Raw genomic sequence first — 19,279 nt, 5'->3', positions numbered from 1 at the left:
GCATTACTGCCTCAAGAAATGAACACACAAATCAAGAAAGACATTGCACAACATGAGGAAGAGACTGCATAATATCTATGACAGCATTGAATAGGCAAAATGAAGAGAATACTCAAGAAATAAGACACAAAAACAAGGCACAATCTATCAAAGGATGAATTTCTGTAAATCTCTCATCAACTTCATCATGCATAGTCTTAATCAGCAAGACAAAGAAAAAATAATGCCTGCTTTCAGGCCACACTTGTTGTAACCATGCCAACTACTAATCTCATGACATTTTAAGTCCACTTACATAGCAAACTAAATGAATCATAAAAGACTAAGGCTAATACATACTACTAATGTCATATATCTAATGTCCAAAGCCTAGGCTAACACCACCATCATAAGGCAACTCTCTACGAAAGGAAAACATACATTGCAGCTCAGTCTTTGAAGAATCATTGACAATTCAAGAGCAATTAAGCTTGCAATCTCATGGCATGCATCACAGAACAATTTGGAGAAATATCAGCATCATGATACAATGTTTTCAGTGCCTTCCATGGTTGAAACTGATAGGCTTGCATATTAGACTCAAACACAATACCCTATGGTGTCATCCTATTTCTTTACAAGTCATGGCATCCATGAAAGTATACAAACATATATTCCTTCCACCTTCGATTGACAACCCCACATGTAGACAAATCCTTAAAATGGTGGAAACACGCTCTTGCTAGATTTGGAAAAAACAAATTTCCCTTGAAGCAATGGCTAAGTTTCTAGAGATGCACGTTTGGAGTGTTCCTATGGGTGAGTAGCCTCTCCAGATAATTGATTGTCCAATTTCCAAGTTAAAGATTTGGGAATTCTTCTACTTCTTTGGAATATTTTCTCAAAGGCTCTCTCAAAGGAACTGTGCTTTTATGGGCACACATTCATTTTAGCCTTATGCCTATGTCCAACTTTCACTCATGCAATCCTAGTACAATTGCTGCCATGCTGGCAACCTAGATGTTTCATCCATGAATGTGTTTTACTGTTGTTAATTTTTTGGAATAAACCCCTATAAATTCTATTTCTCCTTGTACATTATCGACTTAGTGAGATAACAAACAATTAAAAATGAGTCTTTTGTATCACTATATCATTGTGCTTCACTTACTAATGTTGGTTGACTAGAGTGTGTGCACCCGCATGCATGTGCACATGCACTTGTGTGTCTCTATGTGCGCGTGCGTGCATGCGTGCGTGCGTGCGTGCGTGCGTGCGTGTGTGTGTGCGTGTGTGTGTGTGTGCGTGCGCGCGCGCCTATGTGCATGCACATGCATGCGTGCTGAGCATCCACCAGCCGAAAACTATCCGTGCATCATTCCCTAGGGTGATTTCTCAAGTGGTTTTTCATCTCCCATATGCAGAAGTGCATGAGGAGTCTGTTTGATTTGTCTATAAAGCAACTAGTTTCAACTAAGAACTTGCAAACTAAGGGTGTTGTCAGCCATTATAAGGCTAAGGGAACTCATGAGGCCTTAATGTGGGTTTACCCTTTGAAGGTCTTAAAATTATTTGCTTAGAGCCTAAGAGTTGTTGTATGTGGGGAGAAAAAGAGGGAGGACCTTTAGATGGCGGAGAAAAAGGCTATGATTAGCCTTAGGAGAGACCTTTATGGTGAGTGCTTTTTCGGCATGCTTTTTTGGCATGCTTTCATGAAGTGTGAAGGGCCCATGTGGAGCCTCTGACTTCTCTTTCTAACGCTGTCAAGGACAGTCTCCTCCTTACCTTTGGAAAGATTGGCCTCGGCTCCTCTCTCACAGTGAATCTTGGAGCAAGACAGGTCTGTGTAATATGCAATGCAGTTATGGTTTTGCAATATGATTAAAAGGGAGGCCTATGAGGCCGTCCATGAGGACAGTAGGAGAGATCACTACTCTCTTCTCCATTTTTCATGATGGTGACCTATTGATATGAGGTGGCACTTTATAATATGGGCTACAATCAAGGGAGTGCAAACTATCTATTGCTGAAGAGGTTGACAGTTTTGTCAAAGGAAGTTGAATGTACTTATGGTACCATCTGTGGAGGCTCAGTACTGACAAACTTGACCATTGCTACATATCACGAGGTCCAAGGTGGTAAGATCATCAAGCTGCAGCTATCATTTGACTAAGACACCTACTGCCAACTCAGGAGCCAGCTTCGAACAGGCTGCTTGGCTACAAATTCAGAGCAGTTGTAGAAGAGAGGAAGCGCCATCTTCTATTCGGGAGGAGTTGTGTGTTTTTCTAGGATCAAACAACATCCTTCACAAATAGGGAAAAGTAGCAGCCAATTGTGCAGAACTGAAACAGAAGCTAGGATGTAACGTGAATGAGACGCAGAGGAGAAGTACAGTCAAAGCAGCCTATTCAGATTCCTGAACTTCTGAACTAGCCAGTGATAGAGGTGGCACATTGCTCTGTGTGGGACTTTTTATGCAGGTTGCGAGCTTGAACCTCACCATGAGGATTGCCGAGCACCCACTCACTTTTATTCAGCTGGTTAGTTTGCTTCTAGAGGAGGAGCAAACAAGGAAAAATAGTGGTGTGGATGCTATAGTCTCTGAGCAAGCTTTTGTGGCAAGACAGAAAGGCAAAAACAGCAAGGTGAAAAATGCTCCACAGAGTTCTGGCACTTCGGGCACATCGCAGAATCAGACACAAGGGGGGACGCAAGCTAAAAAAGGAAAATGTCATTATTGTAAGAAGCCAGGCCACTATATCACTGAGTGCAGGAAGCGCATTGCCAAAGAGAAGGAGTCAGGAATGTCTGTTTCTACTACTCCTTCCACTGCTAGTGAGTCCGCGTCCTTTGTTGTGGACAGGGACTATTGTTTTTACACTTGCAATTATGACATCCCTTGGGCCGATAGAGCACTTAGCTCTACAGAGGATGCTAACACTTGGTTTTTTGACAGTGGTGCTTCTAGACATATTACATCTCGCAGAGATCTGTTTGCTTCAGTTTATGCACCTCCCGTTGGGAAATCTATACAGTGTGCCGATAATGCATCATACCCTGTTCGTGGTATTGGGGAGATTCAGCTCACAGCCATTGATGGCTCTATTCTCCGCTTGCAGGATGCTTTTGTGCCTGGAATCAAGAAGAATTTGCTTTCTATTTCTTCTTTGGCACGTTGTGGTTTGCAGGTCACATTTGATGATGACCGTTGCATGGTTAGAGATAAAGAATGCATGACTTTGGTCTTGACAGGATCTTTGTGTCATGGTTTATATGAATTGGATGCTCTTTCAGTAGATCAGACGGCATACTTGACATCCACTCTTACTCCTGCTATGATACAGGCGGAGTTATGGCATGCTCATTTGGGGCATGTAAACTTTGGCAGCTTGATGCTTTTGCAGGGTACTCAGATGCTGGATGGCTTACCTCTCTTGGAGAGACCTCCTGAGCACTTATACGAGGGATGCATTTTGGGAAAAATGCATCGTTTCTCATTTCCCCGTGATGTTGCTTTCAGAGCAACAACCAGATTGCAGTTGGTGCATTAAGATGTCTGTGGGCCTATGCAAACCATGTCATTGGGCGGTTGTTATTATTTTGTGACATTCATTGATGCCTTTACACGTTTTTGCTGGGTCTACTGTTTGAAAAAGAAGTCAGAAGTGTATGATGCATTTTTGGCTTTCAGTGCACTTGTTGAAAATCAATCTGGATGCAAAATTAGGACTCTCCGTTCGGACCAAGGGGGGGAATACATGTTCTCTATGCTGAATTCTTTTTTGAAGAAGAAAGGCATAGTCCATCAGTACACTACTGCCTATACTCCACAGCAGAATGGGGTAGCAGAGAGGAAGAATCGGTCACTCATGGAGATGGCCAGATGTATGCTGAAGGCAAAGAGCTTGCCTCATAGTTTTTGGATGGAAGCAGTCATGTGTGCTTGCCATATTTTGAACAGATGCCCTACCAAAGCCTTGAAGACCATCACACCTTTTGAGGCTTGGAACAGCCGTAAACCTTCAGTTGGTCACTTTCGTACCTTTGGGTGTCTTGCCTATGCCCATATTCCACAGGTACTTAGAAAAAAGTTGGACAACAAGGCTGTTAAGTGCATTTTTATGGGATATAGCAATGAGAGCAAAGGCTACAGACTCTATGATCCCGTTACAAAGAAGGTTTTTGTCAGCAGGGATGTTTTTGATGAAAAATCAGAATTATCCTTGGCTGGTTTGGACACATATCAGGCTGCCCGTGATGTTTTTGAAGGGCTGCTGCCCATTACTTTTGGTGATTCAGCTGGAGCTTCAGAAAATGAACCTAATGTTCAGCCAGCTGCTCCTATGGAAAGTGCAGAAATTCAGCCATTGGCTGATCGGAATATTCAACATAATGCTGAAACTGAAATTCAACAAGAGCTTGCACACAATTAGGAAGCTAGACAGTTACCTAGATGGTATTTGCAGACTATGCAAGATAGTCCTTTGGATGCACCCATGGCTGGTCGTACTAGAAGGCAAACTCGTTTGCATGACTCAGCACATACCATGGAGTTTGTTATGGCAGCAAGTACTTTTGATAATGAAGAGCCTAAATGTTATGAGGATGCACAACACAGTGTGCATTGGATGGCAGCAATGCAAGCTAAATTAGATTCTATTACTAAGAATCAAACTTGGGATTTGGTGTCCTTGCCATTTGGGAAGAAAGCCATTGGAACGAAATGGGTCTACAAACTGAAAAGTAAAGCAGATGGATCCATTGATAAATACAAGGCACGGCTTGTAGCTAAAGGCTACGCACAGAAAAAGGGCATTGACTATGAGGAGACATTTGCTCCTACTTCCCATATGACGACCATCAGGTCTATGATTGCTTTGGCTGCACATTATGGTTGGACAGTGCATCAGCTAGATATCAAGACTGCATTTTTACATGGGAACTTCAGGAGGAAGTTTATGTACAGCAGCCCATTGGTTTTGCAGTTGAAGGCTCAGAACATTTGGTATGCAAGCTCAAAAAGGCACTATATGGTTTGAAACAAGCTCCTAGAGCTTGGTATGCAAAAATAGATGCTTTCTTGCTTGGTCAGGGGTTTCTAAACAGCTCATCTGAGTCTACCCTTTACGTATGTAAAGAAGGGGGATCTATGCTGATTATATGTCTTTATGTTGATGACCTTTTGCTCACTGGAACAAATGCTGATCAGATTTCAGCATTCAAACAAAATTTGCAGCAAACTTTTGACACGTCTGACTTGGGAGTTTTGCATTACTACTTGGGCATCCAGTTCATACATGATGCTCGAGGTATTGGGCTATCACAATCAAGGTATATTGGGCAGCTTCTTGAGAAGTTTAGCTTACAGGATTGCAAGCCAATTTGTACTCCTATGGAACCTGGACTGAAACTGTCATTATATGATGACAGTGATTTATTTGATATACATACATATGCTCCTGCAGTTGGATGTCTTATCTATCTATGCAACACTAGGCCGGACATACAGTTTGCAGTTTCAGCTTTGAGCAGGTATATGCATCAGCCACGTATGTCACATTGGCAAGCTGTCAAGCGTGTTTTTCGTTACTTGCAGGGTACTTGATCTCTTGGGTTGCTTTATGCCAAGGGGGGACCACTGCAGTTACATGCTTACAGTGATTCTGATTGGGCTGGTGATTATGATACACGTCACTCCACTAGTGGCAATTGTTTCTTTCTTGGCTCTTCTTGCATTTCTTGGCTTAGCAAGAAACAATCCACTGTTGCCACATCGTTGTGTGAAGCTGAATACAAGGCAGCTTTCACTACCACAGTTGAATGCGTATGGCTTAGACGCTTGCTAGCTGATTTGGATGTATCTATTACGGAGCCTACTCCTTTGTTCACTGATAGTCAGAGTGCCATTGCAATGGCACGGAACCTAGTATTTCATGCCCGCACGAAACACATTGAGATCCATTATCACTTTGTCAGGGAGAGGCTACATGCAGGTGATATCAGCCTTGTCTATTGTCCTACCACCAGTAATGTGGCAGACATCTTCACCAAAGCTCTTCCTTGTGACAAATTTGAAGCATTTCGCGATGCTTTAAATTTGATATCCTTTGGTGGCGGATGATCCTTGTACTCTTGATCACTCTTCACTCCAGGGGGGTTTGTTGGGTATTTGACTCACGACTCACTTGCGCTTACGCTCATATGGGAGTGTCGGTGATCAGTAGGACACTGGGGCACTTTTTACTCTCGGTAGGAGAGGTTTTTTCCCCCAGACTTATAGTCTTATTGTCGTATGTGCTTATGTGCTTATGTTACACACTTATGGGCACTTAGTGTGTGTCGGGTGGTGTGAACACCCCCTACAACCCTAAGGTTTAAGGGTTGTACTTTGTACTTTCTGGTTACACTCTTTCAGTCTATTCTCATGGGTGTCATGCTTCACTCTGTCTCTCTTACTCTCACATTGTCGAATGAACTCTGAGCTGCACCTCGATCCTTCCATCTCACAATCCTCATAAAACAAGTGCTCTGGAATCCTGACACAAGAATGGGGTCCCCCTACTCTCTCAAGAAGTATCTGAATCGGTGAGTGGTCCGAGAGGGTCTTGCCAGGTATGATGCCTGTAAGGCCGCCTATGTCGCAAGCCCAGTCATCCATATAAAATAGATCAATCCTAGAGAAAGTCTTGGCTCCTATCGCCTTGTCTCTCCTAGAGAACTGAAGTGAGCATGTAGTCCTGCCAAACTTTGCTGTGAACCATGGGTCCTGGCCTCTAATCTAGATTAAGAACTCCTCCCAAGCAGCCTGCTCTCCTCCCCTAATGATTTCTGTGCATCTGCCTCTCCTGTCCTCAAGAGCCTCCACCATGTTAAAGTCACCCCCTACCATCCAGTGATCAACCTGTGGTAGACACTGTCCAAAACTGTCTCCTGTCTCATTGGCCATTCGGGGCGTAAATGGCCAACAAACCAATGAGTGCCTCCTCCACTCTCGCCAAGACCCACATGGCTCTCCCTGGAATCAGAATACCCCAACCATGTACCAATTGAGTCCATTGCTCCTCGACGCATATACATACTCCAGCTGGTATCTCAGTAGCACCTACAGCTGTTGCCCGATAAGTGTGACTCTGACCTGGCAATAGCTTCCCGCAACATCAGGATATCCTGTCTGCCAAAAGGTGGTGCTCCTGTAACACAAGAAAATCAATTGATCCTCCTACTAGAGCTCTGTGCAAATCCTATCGCATGAGGCTCCGGCCCTGCCTAAACTGACGACCTCCGAAGCCTTGTACATTCCATGAGAGTATCCTCATGGAGTGTGTCTCAACCTCTCGGACCGACATGGCTATACAGCCCATGCCTGCCTCTGCTGCCTCCTAGTATATACCCGATCATGTGTCCTCTCCGCTATCTCTGCTGCGGGGTGTAATGGGGGGAAGTCCTCAGAGTAGGCATCTGAGTCCTCTACCTCCTGCTCACTGTCCCGGGCTATCACGGCCTCCCTTGCCTACTGTGTGTTGAGTACCTGAGATGGGCTAAGCTCGGGAAGCTCAACCTGATGGAGCAATGGTCTAGGGGACTGTGGCGTATCTAAAGCCTGATGTAGGTCCTAAGAGGCTACTGGTGTTGCTACCTTCATGGGCTGAATCACATCCATCTACAGTGCTGCCCGTATCAATGGCTGTGGGACCTTTGGCTCTTGGGCATCCAAAGGAGCGTCTATGGGAGCAGTGGGGGGCTGCAGTGGCTTTGCATGGGCTGACGGCTTAAGGTCCCTCATCATTCTCCACCGTCTCGGCTCTAGGCCCTCGTGCCTTTGCCTCTCGCCAACGCGCTCTCTTCGTTGGCGCTGTCTCCTCCTCTGTCTAGCCTTGCGTCGTCTCTCGCGCTCTGCATCACTCCTCTGATGCGTCTCAGGTCTACCACCTTCCTCATCCCTAAAGGAGGTTTGGCGTCGGCGTGTCCTAGGGCATTCAGCTGCAAGATGTCCAATCATCTTGCAAGCAAAGCACTGACCAGGGAGGCCTGTATAAAAGACTGGCCGGATAAGAAAGCCCCCGTGAATGGAGGGAATTCTAATATTCTGGGGAAGGCATTGCAAAGACTCTGTGGGTATTATCACTCGGACCGATGGGTATCTATGTGGGCCTTCTGAGACTGCGTCAGCAAAAGTCATATCCCTCTGTATGATGTGGCCAAATGCACTACCAATCTCGGAAAGGTATGGCGTAAAATACTCATCAAGGCCAGGAAAAGAGATGGTGATGGCAGTGCCATCTCCAAGCAATGAATAGTCCCGGCCCTCGATCCATCTGTCAAAGTATGCTACTGAGATCTTGGCATCAAGCGGACTGGTAGCAAGCGCTACCTCCATCTGCTCGGATGAGCTGAACAAGAGTCCGAAGCATCCCTTTCCAAGGGGCACCACTCACATGATCCTAGCTAGGGTGCCGGTAAGAGTAGACTGGATGGAGTCCTTAAGACTGTGGATAGGCGGACGATCTCCAACCATTCTGCAGGCCAAGGATGATGCTTCTAGGGCTGTCACTCTCTCCCTGAGTGCCAGCTCTGTGTCCGGAGCAACGCAGATCGATGGGAAGGCATCGGCCAAGTGTATGTGGGGGGCTACACAAGAACCCCCTAGGGACGGTGGAGGACCAGCTCCGATCTCTGGCGATACACTAGCTCCATGTGTCGGTGGTGTGGGTGCTTCTTGGTCTGTTGGCGCAGGGTATAGCCGCTGGTTTGCCTATTGGGGTTGTGTGGGGGAAGGGGAGATGGATGTTGCTTGTTCAAGGAATCTTACGAAGGCTACAAGGGTGGATGAGGAGGCCGAGGAAGTGTCCATGGCTGCGAAGCGAGGAGAGAGTGCGGGCAAAGCAAGTTGAGGCATGGTAGGCAGGGCGATTGCTGTGAGCCAGGGAGGCGGTTGTGGTGGGATAGAGGAGGCGGTTGTGATAGGATGCGGAAGGTGAGGCGGCAGTAGGAACACGGAGTCGGCGGCAATGGTAGTTGGCCAGCAGAGCGAAAGAGGGGACGGCAGGGTTGACGAGGCAGGGTTGACGGCCAATTACCGGTCATGAGTTAGTGAGAGAGAGAGAGAGAATGATGGAGCCTGCCCCTCCTGGTCATGCTCGCACCATCGCTGGCCCTTCCTGACTGGCGTGTTGCTGTCCTAGCCGGTGCCCAGCCTTCATGCTGCTGTCCTTCCTTGCGTGCATGTGCAGCGGCTCTGCTCTGTTCACAGCCTGTGGAGAGAAGCGTGATGCCTGCCCGACGTCCTATTTTCACGTACGTCTCCTACACTCCTGCCCTGTTCGTGGGGTCAGCAGCCCTGCGCTTGGTGACCGCCCTGCCTGGAGTGTGACAGTCTGCAGCCCAGCTCGCAGAGGCTGCAGCCCTTTGTGCACCACCTGCTCTAGAGGACCTTAATACTTCTCAGCCGTCGTATTCTCAAGTGCATCAAGCAAACCATCCTCTTCTCCTCATGGACGGCATCACTTGGCTTCCAAACTGCATGTCATGGGCCGCGCATCAACGTCATGAGTATCATATTGGATGAAGTGCGACAAGAATGGCGAGGAAGCTATGAGGTGCTCTAGACGGGATCGCCTTCTTTGAGAGTATCCAACTCCAAGTCGACATTATTGATAGTCAACGCGGCAATCAAACTGGCGAAACAATCAACGACAAGCAGCAATCGATGGGCAGATGCATCAAACTAGTCATCTATGCTCAAGGCTAGATGCCGTCGTCTTGTTGCTCGTCACTTGCCTGATGAGTTTGGGTGCTTTCCATCTTTAGGCAAGGTGCCTTCCTAATAAATGCCAATTCTTCTTACATCGAATCGACTACTCAAGCAGTTTACAGGTTCTTATTGGAAGAAGTCTTTTGTAGGTATGGTTGTGTTGGTAAAAGTGGTTGCAAATAGAGGAGAATTGGATGCGGATGAGGCTCGTGACTTCTTTTCATGATTGGGTATCAAGTTGGCTTTAACTTCAGCCTACAATCCTAAAGCAAATGGCAAAAGTGAAAGAGGTCATCAGCCTATCATTAAAGCATTAGCAAAGTCATGCAAGGACAGGATGAAAGAGTGGCCAAGAATGTTACCCTTTACTTTGTGGGCTGATAGGACCACTCATAGTGCAGTTATAGGGTATATACCTACTAAATTAATATATGGACAACAGCCAATCATGCCTATTGAGGAGACTATTGCTCCTTGGAGTGTTCTACCATGGAAAGACGATTTGAATAGAGAAGAGTTGCTAGTCCTATGCATTAGACAGTTAGAAAAAAGGCCTGAAGGCATTAAGACAGCCATGAAAAATTTGAAGACTATTAAGGATCAAGAACAAGAAGAGGTTTGACAAGTGACACAGACTTCGACCATGAGCTATACAAGAAGAGGACTGGGTGTTGGTTTATGACAGCAGCTTGGAAAATCAACATAGTGCCAGTCGGAAGATGGCAAAGCGGTGGTTTGGTCCATATGTGGTAAGGTTTAGTCCATTAAATGAGATGGATGGAACAGCTCTAAGGATTCCAATGGCTGGAAAACATATCAAGCTCTTTAAACGTAGGGAGTCTTCAGCATATGAGTTGAAGGAGTTGGATACTGAGCATGAACATGAGAATATGGAAGAAGAAAAGGTAGAAGATGAAGACATTGACATGGCAAAGGATACTTCTTCTGACACTGCAGGTCCATAAGACTTTGGCATATGCCAGAGAATGTGTACGTTAAGAGAGGGTGGATGTCGTGCCGCTACACAGACACAGTGTGAAAAACTCTAGAGTACATCATCATTCGGCTTTCTTATTGATCTAGAGAGCCAATGCTATATTAGTCATTAGTGTCAGTGTCCTAGTGTAGATGGTTCAAAAATACTAGATTTTTGAACAAGTTTAGCTATTTTTGATATTTTAGATATTATCTCTTGTAAATGTCCAAAAGCTGTAGACAACTTCTAGAATAGAATGACATGTTTAAGAAAAAAACAAGTAGCTTTCAACCATTTTTGGGGAATTTTATGTAAAAAGAAGGATTGGCGAAATCGCGTGACGCACGATCACAATTTACAGGCAACAAACAGCACTCCAAACTTGGGGAAGAAGTGATCTGGGAGTATTCTGACCAGGTGTCCTAGTATTTTGTCCCCCCTTTCGGAACCAACAAAAGCATCGAATTGGCGGTCTGAGTAGCAGAGAGGAAGCTATTTTTTTATGCACATTTTTTGTCTACAAGAGATTTATCTTCTCAAGATGCAGAAATAAATTAACAGGTTTCACCTCTATGAGTATTCTTCTACATCTTCTATTTCTTTAAACCCCTTCTCTTCTGTCTACTCCTCTTCCTAAATCTCCCTTCACCCTACTGTCTCTTACCCCCGTGGTAGACTTTCGACCCCAAACGCTCCAACACCGGCCGTCAAGCACACAACTCCTGACAATGTGCATGTGTACACGCATGGTATCATTTGTGGCTGTTTCTACTAGATATGGTCTAGGGATGCGCTATCGGCTGGTTTGACTTAAATAAGGATCTTCTATCTTTGTTGGAACCCATTCTCCTTTGCATCAACATTCCTACGTATGCAATTGGAGTCTGCAATGGGTCACTCCTATTTCTAGACCTTCATTTCTTATTCCATTGACTCCTGAGTCCTAAATCAGTGTATCTTCATGTCCTCTCTCCATGGTGGATTCGGGAGCATGTCAATCTTTGTAACATGTGGATAGACCACTGAAATACTGATGCAAGCATGTTCACAAGATTTGGAAAATCATGCTTCCTCTCCGATTGAGGTTTTCCATTAGCATTGTTTGGCTGATGCCCTTGCAAGTGGGCAATTTCCTTGCTAAGCATGGTTTTGGGGAATTGAAATATGTATGTTGCATGACATCTCAAGCAACAATCCAACATGTTTTTTCAAGCTGCATTGTCTTGCACTCCCTCTTGAGCATGCCTCAGCATATTTGAGAACTTGTTTCACTCTACAACTTTTGGGAAGTTCTTCATGTTCTTTGGCATTGTTCCCACTGCCTTACATTTGCACATTTACTTCTTTAATTGGGTGAGATACTTGCTTTTTCAATAGTTTGGCGGTCCTACAATCGTGCTATGTCTAGTGACCCATTGTTTGATCTTATGGTTTTTCATAGATCCCTTCAACAGTACTTGTTTGATTCTCTCTCTCTTCATGAGATTGACTGTCATCCATACTCACTTTTTTATGAGTGCTTTTGATGTGTTGTATTCTCACTGAATACAACACCTACTCTAGATTAATACAATGCATTCAACTTGCTCACCAAAAAGAAGCAAGCGTACGTGTGTGCACGTGTGCATGTGTGTGCACACATGCACATACTAGACTGACTGACATTCTTACTCCTGAAGGTGCAATTATGATTCTTCCCCGAATGTGTATTACTCTCAAGTTGAGCCTTGGATACTTAAACATGCCAATTCCCTTTGGCATCACACATATTCTCTTGTTAAATGGCACCAGAGACTTTCTAAAGTTGGCACCAGCAAACTGCCACTTAAAGACAACTTTTCCATGGAGAACTATGCTTCATGACACATGTTATTGCTTTTGGTTATTAGCTTGCAAGCAAGGGACTGCTACTATGTGTCACAGATGTAGTGCTTCATGATCCAACATTTTATGGCATTGTTTGCATTTGCAGGAGCTTATTCAAGAGGTGTCTTCTTCTCTCAAACTTAGTTTTCCTTCCTTTGGCTTTGGAAAGTATTATTGCTCTTGGGATCCTTCCCAATCAGATTGAAGGCTAATGCTGCTTCCCTTTTCTAGGTGCGCTTTTGGACACTTTGGATGGCATGGAAACTCCATAATTTGGCTACCTTTGAGGCCATTGTTTCTGACAACTGTACTTTAGCAGATCTTTGCACCAACTTCTTTATAATATCTTTGTCACTAAAGGATAACCAACCATGGAACAGGAGAGAACTGGTAAGGAATGGACCGAGGAATGAGAGACAGGCTATTCCAACAGTTTGGGGGGTAAGAGAGACATTCCCACAGCTCCTAAAGTCTGGAACAGCCATTCCCTGCTGCTACAGTCCAAATAGTTTAAATCTTCATGTAGGCAAGCTAATTCTCCGCTGATAAAATGCATTTCACTAAGTATCCCTTTTAAGATGTACCGGGAAAGTGCTCAACTATCCACCCTAGGTGACCTCCAAAACTAAATGAAGATCTTACAACCAGACATTACAACAAGATGGGCCTTCATTTAACAAGAACATAATCACGAAACAATTGCCTTTCACATGAATGATAATCATGTTCCTACCAAAAATTACCTGCCAATGCTAGATTTCAGACAAAACAGAAGAAAAAAATTTTAGAACAGTCTTCCTGCCAATTGGCCCTTTATTTTGACACAGATGGAGATCAATAGACAACTTTGAATTTTCCATATCCATCTCTCATCAAAGTACCAGTCAGAATAATTGACAGGAAAAGTGCTGCTTAACTGACGGCTGTACTCTCAAGATTTCTAAATGGGTCCTGGTGTTATACCCCCAGCTCTCATGTTTCCTTCCAAACCAAACATCATCATTCAGCTTCTTCCTCTCATCACTTTTTGCTGCGTGTAATGAAGTTATTCATCTTCCTCAATCAAAGCTTCTTTAGTAGTGCCTAAATAATTGTGCTTGAGTGGACCAATGCGCCTACAAGACGAAAGGCTTTCTAGTCACTCCTTCCATTATTGTCAAAAGGTTTTTAGAGAGAAACAGTTTATCTACAAGGTAGAAAGCTTCCCAGTCACTCCTCAAAATTGTCAAAGGGTTCTCTAAGTGACAGTAGCCTTTACCAGATTCTTGTAGCTTCTAGCAACATTAGTTCAGAGGATGTATTTAATCCACACAATCCCACTTAGACTCTGTGCTACAAATTGCGAACATACCTTTAATAACTGTGTCAACAGGTCTTGAAAATGACTACACCTGTTACCAGCTTTGATATTGAGATCCTCTGATGCCAGTAAAGCTCTCCTTTCTTTAATCACCTCATACACAACATTGTCCAACTTTTTGATTGCATCATTGTACTGCAAATTCTGTGGAGTCGGGAACCATTCTGGAGCTAACATTTTTTTCAAGAAAAATAGCCGTTAAGTCCAATAGTAAAAGCAACGTACATCCAGTGATAAAAATATGTGACCTTGATCCTCAAATTAGAAAACATTTTGCATTAGGCTATTTATGCCGTGAATGTACATATTTATCCTAAACTTCCCAAAGAACAATTGTGAACTATTTACTTTGCATCTAATTAGAGAAGTGCATGCTTGACAAAGATTCAGTTCAAAAATTTTGGTGTTGGAGAAAACAGCTGTAGACTGCATTTGCATTAACAATTGGTGAAGCTGTAAATAATGCTGGAACTATGGTATTGTTTAAAAATAGATGTTAGGTCAAGCAATAGGCTTAAACGATGTCAAAAGCAACATAAGTCAGGCTGCGCATTAGTGGTCTTGATCTTACAGTTATGACTGAATACACTCACTGGATGGATGCATAGGATTGTTGAGCTAAAAATTCATTACATCTTGATTAGCTCTTAAAAACAGCAAATTACCAAAAGTTTCATGGAACAAGGAGCGGTTCTAGAGAGTTTTTGTGTCCCACATGCAAAACCCTAATTTGGGAGGATCCTTCCACATCTATAAACAGATAGGCTGACCATCGTTCAACCCTATCCCCATGCAGGTTTCAACCATCAGCCCTCTTCCACTAGCTGTCCAACCCCCAATGACTGCTGCTATGTGGTCTACAATTGTCGCCTAGCCTTCCACTGCTACCAGTGATCAGCTTCCATCATCTACAATCAGGCCATTTTTGTGTTTTCAGCACTTTTCTTCATCAGTCTCTATTTCGACTAGTGGTTACTGCACTCGGGATCTATCTCCGATGGAAGACACACATCAACACCCCCCTCAACCCACTCCCATGAGAGCTACCGGCTATTGGACAGCTTGCCCTTGACATCTTGTATATTCTTTTCTTCATTTACAGCATTGATTCATTCACTTCAAAGTTCTCTTTCTTCTTTGTTTGTGTTTGTGTTTGTGTTTATGCGTTCTAAGTTTTGCATTTTGTATTTAGGGCTTGAGTTTTGCACATCATTGTCTGAGTCTTTGTATTGCAGTCATGGTTGTACATTCTCTGTTTTCTCAATGCAAACCCTAGCATATCTTCACACGGTATTAGAGATGGTACTCTTGAAAAAAGTATCCTTCAGATATTGTGGGGGCTTAGTGTTGTAAGAGGTACACGAATGACATGTAGCTGATTCGTAATGTCTCAAAAACCTCCTTCTCGAGATCTCATGATGTCTTATCAGACTTCTCCATCATTGAAGGCCCTATGGAGGCATTATGAACTTGGCGAGGAAGACAATGCCCCACATTCACCTTCACCTTCACCTTCTTTTTCTTCTCTTGTTCCACATTTCAATCTCTTGACAAAGGAGTTTGATGAGTACTTCGGCATCATGTATAGTCAAGCTTACACCCCTCCTACCAGCTTTGCTACTCCATCTAGACCAGTTGGTGAGGCTGGCCACCTCTCCAATCATGGAGGATATATGACATTTGGGATGACTCGCAATCCATTTTCTTCATCTCAGCCAAGCCCACTGTCAAGTTTGTACAACCCCTTTGAGTCAAATGAATCAAAGCCCTCTCCTATTTCTCCTTTTGATGTATGGGATCCAAATCATTTTCAATATATAAACATCAATACAGGGGGCTCTCAAAGCAAACATTCTTCATCAAGTACATCTGCATCTTCTGTTTCATTTGAGCATGTAACCCACACTTCTCAAATCCCTCCCATCCCACCCTCTTTGATCCACACCTCAATTTCCTCCCTTCTTCATTCCATGACCCCAGATTACACTCCACTTCCACATCCAGCACACTAAAAGTTGGATCCTCCAACTCTGTTCCTTGCACTTTCTCTCTCCATACCATCTTCTATCCTACCTCACTTCACTACCCCTTTGCACCCTAGTACAATGTTAGGAGCAATGCCACCCTTTAACATTGTGCCTTCCACATATCCGCAAGTGAGCACTTCTTTCTACCCTAGGACGGTTGTGATGGCATCCTCCTCACTACCCTTGAATCCTCACATCCCCATTTATCAGCAGTTCATACGCAAGGATTTCCATCCTTTGCTTATGTATGGTGCGTCGTCACACACTCCATGGGTCACTCCCACTCAAGGATTTCCATCCTCTGCCCCATGTGTCCCTATCTCTCCTCCATGGACTACTCATCCAATCACCATGCCAATGTCTCATCAATCCATTTCCACTTTTGGATTCACTCTGTACACTTCACGCATACATGGTGCATACTGTAAGATTAATTTCCAAGTGTACTCCACTCCCCTATGCTAACCAACCTATCCCCCCTACGCACCTTTTCCATCCTATAGCACTACCACTCAATCACAATAATAGGTATGCTTTGATACATAGTGCAAAGAGACAATAGGGTTTATGAGGAGTAACACAAAGTGTGTATGGAAAACATTGAGAGAGAAGAGAAACTCAGAACCACAAGAAAAACACGGTGATGATGCACCGAATCATGCTATGAGAAGAAAAGTTGATACAATGGAGCTGAAGCTCAAAAGATAATTGCACTGTCTTGCCTGAATTAGGCGACGGTATCTGTGGAAATCTGAACTGTGAAGGGAGCAAAATGCACTCCTTCGAGCAGTGGGCTATCAAAGTAATCATTGGAAGTGAAAGACAGTTGTTGAAGGAGCAGACCACAATCCTTTGATACCATCAAAGATGTGGGAGATGATCACCAACTGTCGAGGGAGCAAACAACAGTCATCTAATGCCAAGGAGTGGCTTGGGCAACAAAACGCAAATCCCAAAGTATCGGAGCTGTCAAATACAAGGAGAGCAGCCGAGATGCTGATGCCAAGTGGATAATGATGACGCCAGATGATGGAGGATGAGCCTGGCTGCAAAAACGCATGTCCCAACGGCCTTTATGACAAATGAGTGATGCAAGGTGATGGAGGATAAGCCAGGATGCAAAAAGCAAGTCCCAACAGCCCCTATGATGGACGAATGATGAAATCACTGACGCTTGATGATGGAGACTGTTACCAGAGGCTAGGATGTTGATGCTATGCCGGAGATGATAACACCAAGCAAGGAGAAGACCTCCAAATTAAAAAACGCAAGTGAAGGTGGAGTTTGAAGGAGAAGGGTGTTGATGCCAAGCAAATGATGGTGACGATGTGAGGGCAATGGAAGGGGCTAGTGAGAGAAGGCAAGTGGTGGTGAAGAATGACTGAAGAGGCTGGTGAAGAATGAATGAATTAACTACCTATTTATAGGCATAAGCTGTCTAGGGTGGTGCACCAGTGTGTGGGCACCCACTGAAAAAGTGGCCAAAATATGGATACTAGTCCTTTTAGGGCTGTCAGTGCAAAACCCTAAATGAAGTATGTAAACTGAAGAAGTGGTTTCTCAACAACCCCTCACAGGCCCATAAAGGGATGAAGAAAGAGGAGCGAAGACAAAGACAATGAAAATGTAGAGGATCTAGGAGATCCAAGATTTCTATCTGAAAGGTAACCTATAGTAAGTAATAGTAGACATGATGAACTATAGAACTTGATTCCACCTCAAGAGAGAAGCCACTAGCTCCGTAACTCCATGCTAGAAGGAATTCGAAGGTCTCGGCACCAAGTCATGGCTAATCCTCCAAGGCCTCGATCTAGGCAATCTCTGAAGATCCTAGGTATCACTAGGAGAAATGACTGCTCGAGGACAGTCATCTCAAAATAGTAAATGGTGGGTGACAAACTTCATGAGATGAGTAGGTGCCCCCTCACAAGGTGGAGAGACAGGCGCCCCCTTTGAAGCCAAAGAAGTAGAAGTCCCCTTGGAGGGCAATGAGAATGCATCCCCCTCTAGATCCCCCTCCATGAGAGGGAATCTAAAAACTCATGGACCATGAACTCTGAATCATCTAATGACGAACGAAGTGCCACCGGTCATGCAGAAGAATGTATCTAAGGAATCAAACTCCCACAAGTGGCCTGTTGAACCTAAGTAGTCGAGGGTGGGGAAAAGGGAGACTCGAATTGAGCCAAGGGTGGGCCATAATCACCATCGCTTAGTGGAGCACACTGCAGAGCCAAAGTAATAGAAGGTGTTGAACAATCACTCTCTCTTGAAGGAACGGACTACCGATGGGGCGGTAGCCAACAATCATTGTCTCTCAATGGAGCAAACTGCAAAATCACGGGTTGTCGAGGTGGCATTCCTGAAACCCTAGAAGAAGTAGAAGCAACCTCTATAGTACATTCGATGGTCGCGAGGAGGCCGTGGTACTAGTCCATCCTCCTGTGGCTCCGAAGGGCTACACGCACATTCGATGCGTCTTATTGCCTTAGCATAAAAATCTGAAAGCCAGTGCAAAATAAACTCTGTACCAAAAGGAAGAGGTGGCACAATGAGTGCATGGGGGTAGACGTATATACTCCAATAGGATAGGGAGCAAAGGTTCACGGTGGCAAATATCGGTGGGAGTTCCAATGATACCAAAAGAGGTACATCCAATGGTCTTCCATTTGCTTGTGGAGAAGTCATAGCACCAGAGTGTCAACTTGTAAAAGGAAGGGTGGGTGGGAGAAGAAGAGAAGGGCATCTCTATCTCCTGGTGATGCAACCGAAATGAAGGGGAAAATCAATAGATGATGCCAAACCCGCAACCTATTTGCGCCTTCTCTAATGAACAGGATGTTTAGCTCTTTGAGCTTCTGCACTCTAATACCATATCAAAATAACAAGTATGCTCTAATACCATATCAAAATAAGCGATAGTGTAGAGAGACAATACGGTTTGTACAGAATAACACAAAGTGTGTGCAGCAAATACTGAGAGAGAAAAGAAACTCAAAAACACAAGAACACGATGATGATGCATTAAATCATGATATGAGAAAAAAAGTTGATACAACAGAGTCGAAGCTCAAAAGATAATTGCATTGTCCTATCTGAATCAGGCAGCAACACATGTGGAAATTTGCACAGTGAAGGGTGCAAAACGCAATCCTCTAGGCAATGGGCTATCGAAGTAATTACTAGAAGGTAAAAGACAGTTGCCAAGGAAGTGGACCACAGTCCTGTGATACTGTCAAAGATATGGAAGATGATCACCAATTGTCAAGGGAGCGAAGGGAGTGACCTGGGCAACAAAACACAAATTCCAAAGTGTC

The 19,279-nt window shown here is 44.3% G+C and overlaps 1 protein-coding gene across 2 annotated transcripts in view; it reads right to left on the bottom strand.

Moving 5' to 3' along the window:
• LOC148012621 (uncharacterized) overlaps positions 1 to 19,279 on the bottom strand; it is a 107,455-nt gene that overhangs the window by 18,432 nt on the left and 69,744 nt on the right. For both annotated transcript variants that reach the window (XM_087669772.1, XM_087669773.1), the window contains exon 5: positions 13,927 to 14,105. In XM_087669772.1, the coding sequence (XP_087525898.1) occupies positions 13,927 to 14,105 (179 nt within the window). The remainder of the gene's footprint in view (positions 1 to 13,926; positions 14,106 to 19,279) is intronic.

Source organism: Lygodium microphyllum, chromosome 27 (genome assembly GCF_053477565.2).
Source record: "Lygodium microphyllum isolate KBCC chromosome 27, Lygodium_microphyllum_v1.1.10, whole genome shotgun sequence".
Classification (NCBI taxonomy): Eukaryota; Viridiplantae; Streptophyta; class Polypodiopsida; order Schizaeales; family Lygodiaceae; genus Lygodium; species Lygodium microphyllum.
Note: the sequence above shows the minus strand (reverse complement) of the source record. Positions and strands in the feature narration are given on the sequence as shown.